The sequence below is a fragment of the Teleopsis dalmanni genome, chromosome 2 (genome assembly GCF_002237135.1).
Source record: "Teleopsis dalmanni isolate 2A chromosome 2, ASM223713v2, whole genome shotgun sequence".
NCBI lineage: Eukaryota > Metazoa > Arthropoda > Insecta > Diptera > Diopsidae > Teleopsis > Teleopsis dalmanni.
The window spans coordinates 151,867,059-151,872,606 of record NC_051847.1 but is presented as its reverse complement, the minus strand read 5'-3'; the positions used below and the strand labels follow the sequence as shown (position 1 = coordinate 151,872,606).

General features: G+C 28.0%; 1 protein-coding gene across 1 annotated transcript; it reads right to left on the bottom strand.

Moving 5' to 3' along the window:
• Window positions 1-1,324: 1,324 nt before the first annotated feature.
• Window positions 1,325-2,436, bottom strand: LOC119681157 (peptide deformylase, mitochondrial-like). Its single transcript, XM_038094265.1, has 2 exons — window positions 1,988-2,436; window positions 1,325-1,929 (listed from the first exon to the last, which is right to left on the bottom strand). The coding sequence occupies exons 1-2, from the start codon at window positions 2,393-2,395 to the stop codon at window positions 1,618-1,620; spliced, it is 720 nt and encodes a 239-aa protein (XP_037950193.1). The 5' UTR covers window positions 2,396-2,436; the 3' UTR covers window positions 1,325-1,617.
• Between the last annotated feature and the right edge of the window lie 3,112 nt (window positions 2,437-5,548).

Below are 5,548 nucleotides of genomic sequence, written 5' to 3'. Positions count from 1 at the left end.
ATATATTATTTTTTTTGAAAATGTAATTCCTCCATCATCACTACAAAGGAGCAACTCCTTTATTCAATCAATTGCTTGAATTTGAACGATCCATTTCTTTTAAAGAAGCGTTGCCAAACAATCGTTACGGATACTCTAGGAAAAAATTATGAAAAAAAATTACAAAAAAAAAAATTTGTAACGTTAAATTAAGTGATTTTATATATTTTGGTTAAATAATTTCAATACAGTAGATAATAAGTTCTATATATTTATAATATATATGTAGAGGATCATTGCGACTTATTTAGCTTAAGTGGAATAAAGTTCCAATAGGCCTGGAATTTCTTTCCAATAGAAAGACAGCCTGGAAGCAGGCAGGAACCATAACATGGTCTGGAATATTTTATATAACTGAAATTGCTTTATAAAAACAGAGATCCAAAAAACAAAATTTACATATAAAAATTTAGAGGAAATTCAGAATAGTACCCATATGATTATGCCATTTACATCAAATAAAGTTCATTGCATTGAAAGCGTGAATTTGTTTTTAAATGATTTAGAAGTATGCTCATTATTCCATTAGTCCCGTCTCATATACACCTCTTGGCTACATCCATGGGGTATGGGCCTTCACTAAGTTTCTATGTATGTATATTTGTTTTATCTTCGATAATCATTTTTATAGTAGGCTTCTATGAATCATTAAATTAATATATAAGTATATATAAACAAAAACTATGTATAAACAGTCGCTATGACTGTGACATAATGTCATCCGTTGGCTTATAGTATAATTAGTATTAATTTTGTTGCATTGATAGGTTTAAATAAAATATTAAGTTGTTAAATAAAAGTATACATAAGAAATAATTAAAAAGCATTTATTTATATTATGTGCCATTTGTGGAATATCCTTTATAAAATAGCGTTATATATTATAATGGATACATCCGAATATATCCGCTTATTTTTATTGTTAATTTCGCCCAGATGTTTTTATTAGAGATTGAATTACAGCTAGCACAAACCTTTTTTTTTTGGTAGATAAATAACCAAAAAGAAACCTTCACTGGTATATGTATTATTGTAATTATTATAATATAATACTATTATATTATTATAATATACATTATTTAAATGTGTTTTGGAGTTAGATACTAAATTTTTATATTGAAGACTGCTTTATTTAAAAATTATTATAATTTTCTTTGGTGTATTGGTTTTACAATAGTAGTATAACTAATATATTTTAAAAAAATAAAAAGTACAAATTTAAAAAGAAAATTATTAACTTTCGATTAAAAATATTGCAAAACAACATTGTAATCATGCACATCATATATTTTGCTTCTCATATCTAAATTAATATAAATTAAGCTGAATTTATATATGTCAAGTATTATATACAATGATCACATGTTTAAAATATGTTTTTTGAAGTATGTACATTAACTAGTTACTTTATCGAATTATATACATTTAATTTATATTGCTTTATTTAGTATTTTTTTATATATTTAATGAAAAAATTACATTAATTTTCAACAAACTTAATTAACAAAACCAAAATTGGCTAAGCGTTCAGCTATCTTTTCTTGTATGTACAACATATACAATCTAAGTGTCGACTTATTATTTATAAAAAGGTATCTCAACACGTCCGCCCTTATTGTTAATAACTTGCCAGCAGGTACACGCAAATGTGGCACGATCCATTGTATCAATGTATAATTTGCCATTCAGATGATCCATTTCATGTTGTGCAATACGTGCATTCCAACCGTTCAATTTTAACTCCAGTGGTGCACCTTTTCGATCTAAACCAGTAAGTAGCACACTATCGTAACGTTCTACTTCGGCAGTGAAACCACGTACGCTCATGCAACCTTCAGGGTGTTTATGCAGAGAATAATCTGTCACTTTCAAAACTGGATTTATTACAACCTGTAAAAAATTAATATTACTATAGTTTTTACTTTTAAATTATGTTAAAAACACCTACAGTTAATGGAAATGTTGACATTTTACGTGCTTTATACACAGCTTCTGAGAATTGTTCCTTTTTCCCTTCATGAAATTCCAAGGCTATTATGCGTAGCGAAACACCAACTTGTGGAGCAGCCACGCCCACACAATCATATTTATGTAATATTTTAATCATGCGATCTGTAACAAGTCTTACTTCTTTGCTGTCTACTAATTCCTGTGGCACTAGCGCTGCTTCAGTACGCAGCACTGGATCACCCACTTGTGTGAAATGTTCATAAGGTGGCACAAATCTTGGTTTTGGTGTCCAAAAATCACGATATTTTTCACGAAAAGTTTTTGCTACTGTTGTTGAAAGTGAAAACAGCCTTCCGTTCACATTTGAAAATGTTTTAGAAACAATATTTAATTTTTGTAAAGCCATTGGAGTTGTTTATGCAATTGTGTTTTATATTTTGACATTTCTTTGCCGGTAAAACAGCTGTTTTTATATATGCCTAACATGCCTGTTTTAGCTATTTGACATATAGTTGGTTGGTTGCTGTTAGTAACAGTTCCTATGTTTATGACAAATGTTATTAACATTTGTGGGTAAATGTAAAAATTCTATCTTTCTACATTAACGTTATTTAGAATTTGATTTGAATTTTTAGAATTAATTAATAATTAATATTTTTATAACTAAACATCTAAATCTAAATAAAATATTACAATTGAACATTATAAAAAATAATTTATTTAATTTTATTTTAGATTGGAATTGTGGCATTTCATAACCTACATATGTAAAATATTTTTTCCTGCATTTTGTATTTAATTTTTAATAAATGAGTTATGAATACAAATTATCACAATTGGTTTTTAATAATAATTTTTTTTTATTTTATATAAAGACTAATAAACTCTAAATTAATCTAAATTAAATAATTTAAAAATATATCTCTCATACAAATTTTAGTTAAAGCAATTTTCAAAAACGTAGTGGTTTTTATTTTGGCATTATATATATAATAATAGAGGTGTTTACGTTAAGTTGTTTCGTTATTATTTATTATTTTTTCTCTTTCTCTTCACTAATTTATAATTCTAATACTTATTGTCTATATACATCCTGTAGAAATTCGATGATATTTCATTTGCGGTTAATATATTTTATTATGCCGTTATAAACATTTATTGAATTATTAAAATCGGACTTTACATTATTAATTTACAATTTATATTATAATATTTTTATAATATATTTAAATTTATAATTAATTCGGTTATTTTGTGCTTTTTTGAGATAAAGCAGCAAAAAAATATAGTTCATTAATTTATTAGTTCAAATCACTGTACCCGCCATATACGGGTAGCTTCAGCAAGCTTGCTTACTTGCAAGTTGCAACGTCGCTTTGAAATCTGTCAAATAATTATCTTTGACTTTAACGGTAAGATGAAATACATGATAGCTGGACCCTTGGATTTACGCATACAACCCGAAAAGAACTGACCGATAATGCGAATGTTATGCAAAAAGTGAGCTAAACTCCTTCAGAAATTAAAGTCATGGAAACAGGTTTTTCTATTTATTGAGGTATGCTATATTATGAATATTATTTGAGGGTTATGCAAATTTTGCGTAAATCTATTGGCTAAAGGAGGTTAGAATTATTGGTGCTTGCGCCACAATACTTCACCACATCTCATTGATTTCTTGAGAGCATTTCGATAAAATTTTGGTGTATGTCATTTCACAATCATCGATTTCGTCTGGTTTTGAACTATCTGACTTCTGACTATTCTCCAAGCCCAAGTGTGTGTTTAACGGATAATACTTTAACACAATTGAGAAGGTAAAAACTGAATTGTGGCGTGCTTTGAGGAGCATTCCGAAAATCGACTTTTGAAATTGCTTACAGGATTGAAAAAATTTTAGGATAAGGAGTGGAAGCACTTCCAAGGTAATGAAATGAATTTAGATGATTTTCTTTTTCTTGTTTGGCACTACAGTCCAGTTTGGCCGCCTGAAGGTTGCGTAGCGTGCGGTTTTATTCCGATGCGAGACAGCTAACCTAGGGATCAATTCCCAACCTGGAGTCCCCTTATTTGCAAACCTGGTGATAAGATTGGTGTTTGGTAGCTAGAGAATTTCCCCTCTGCTAAATTTTAAAATTTATAAATAATTTTAAAAATATTTAAAATTTGAAAATTTTTTAATAATAAATAGATAAAGTGTTATAATATTTTCATGAAGCAAACCATAAAAGTACAATCAGCTGAAGATATTTTTAAAGATTATGATAATTTAATTCAAGATGGTAAATAGTAAATGGTAGATACTAGTGGTAGTCGGGTTTATAGAATTATGTCGTTTACGTAAGCTTTTTATTTCACAATTGGGACCTATTTCGGACCAGATAGCCAAAATTCAAAATTGAGTTCAAAGAACTTAATTTTAATTCACAATTTTTTATGTCTAATGTATTACAGTATTCGTAATTCTTCAACTGTAAGGCTAATCAATTAATACAATTGATTTATCTTATTACCAGTGTGAATATATTTCGATTTGTAAAATTATAATCGTTACATTTGTAAAATTTATTATCAATCAAATTAGTTACTTTCTTAAAGCCAAGACTTATTTGATATATGTAAATTTATAGTTCAGACACACGTTAAAAGTTAATTTGAACTACGCCTCTATACAGGTACTCAGAAATTAGCCTGTGGTCAAATGACCACAGTTTCAATTTACCAGTGAGTAGCTTCAATTTGCTAGTAAACTAGCAAATCATTTCTAATATGCATATGTTTACCTAAAAACACATAGAAATTCTTATGAGTTCCCATTTGTTTAAGCGAAACCAACAAACGTCCATATTTTAACAAGTAAACATCGAACACATCATACTCAAGGTGCATATTCGTAGGCGCATTTAAACTCGCATAAACTGAAAATAGAATCTATTTCATCCATTTCCAGGTCATTTATCATTTTAGCACTACGTTTAAGTGGGTAGCCAACAAAGACTTCCTAAGAGGGTAAAGAGTGAAGGGGAAATTGTAGTTATTCATGTTATTCAGTATTTGTTTAATATGAAAATGCTGACCATCAGGCATAGTAAAGGCAAAGGAAGATGCTGGGAAATGTCATGGATGCAGTATGAAAATGTCTATCTGGAATTTTTTGTTGTTGAAGAAATGAGCATCAATTTATCTGCAATGTATGCTGTACAATTTTAGTTATATATCTTTCATCCATTGTATCTGTTGTGCCAATAAATCTCTTGCAATGGTGTGGAAAGATATATAAAGGAAGTGATGTGTTATGTTTCAGGAATTTCTGTCATTATTTTTTTACAGAGCTTAATTTGTTCTGTTAAAAATAAATTTTTTTTTGCAATTTAAATAAATATTTTAAAAATTTATTGCAAATAAAATCGTACTTTACATTGAGTAAACAAAAAATTACTCTAAATTCACTATTTGTATTAAAGCGAGAATTAAGTAATGATTATTTAAATAATTAATTATAAATGAAGAATAATTAAGAAAAGATTTATGAAAGTTTTTTGGATACAAGAAGTTCAGA

Bases quoted from the DNA above. Each gene is read 5' to 3' on its own strand.
- LOC119681157 (XM_038094265.1), bottom strand. From the start codon at position 2,395: ATGGCTTTACAAAAATTAAATATTGTTTCTAAAACATTTTCAAATGTG. The intron at 1,930-1,987 runs GTAGGTGTTTTT...AATTTTTTACAG, and splicing joins TGTCAACATTTCCATTAACT to GTTGTAATAAATCCAGTTTT.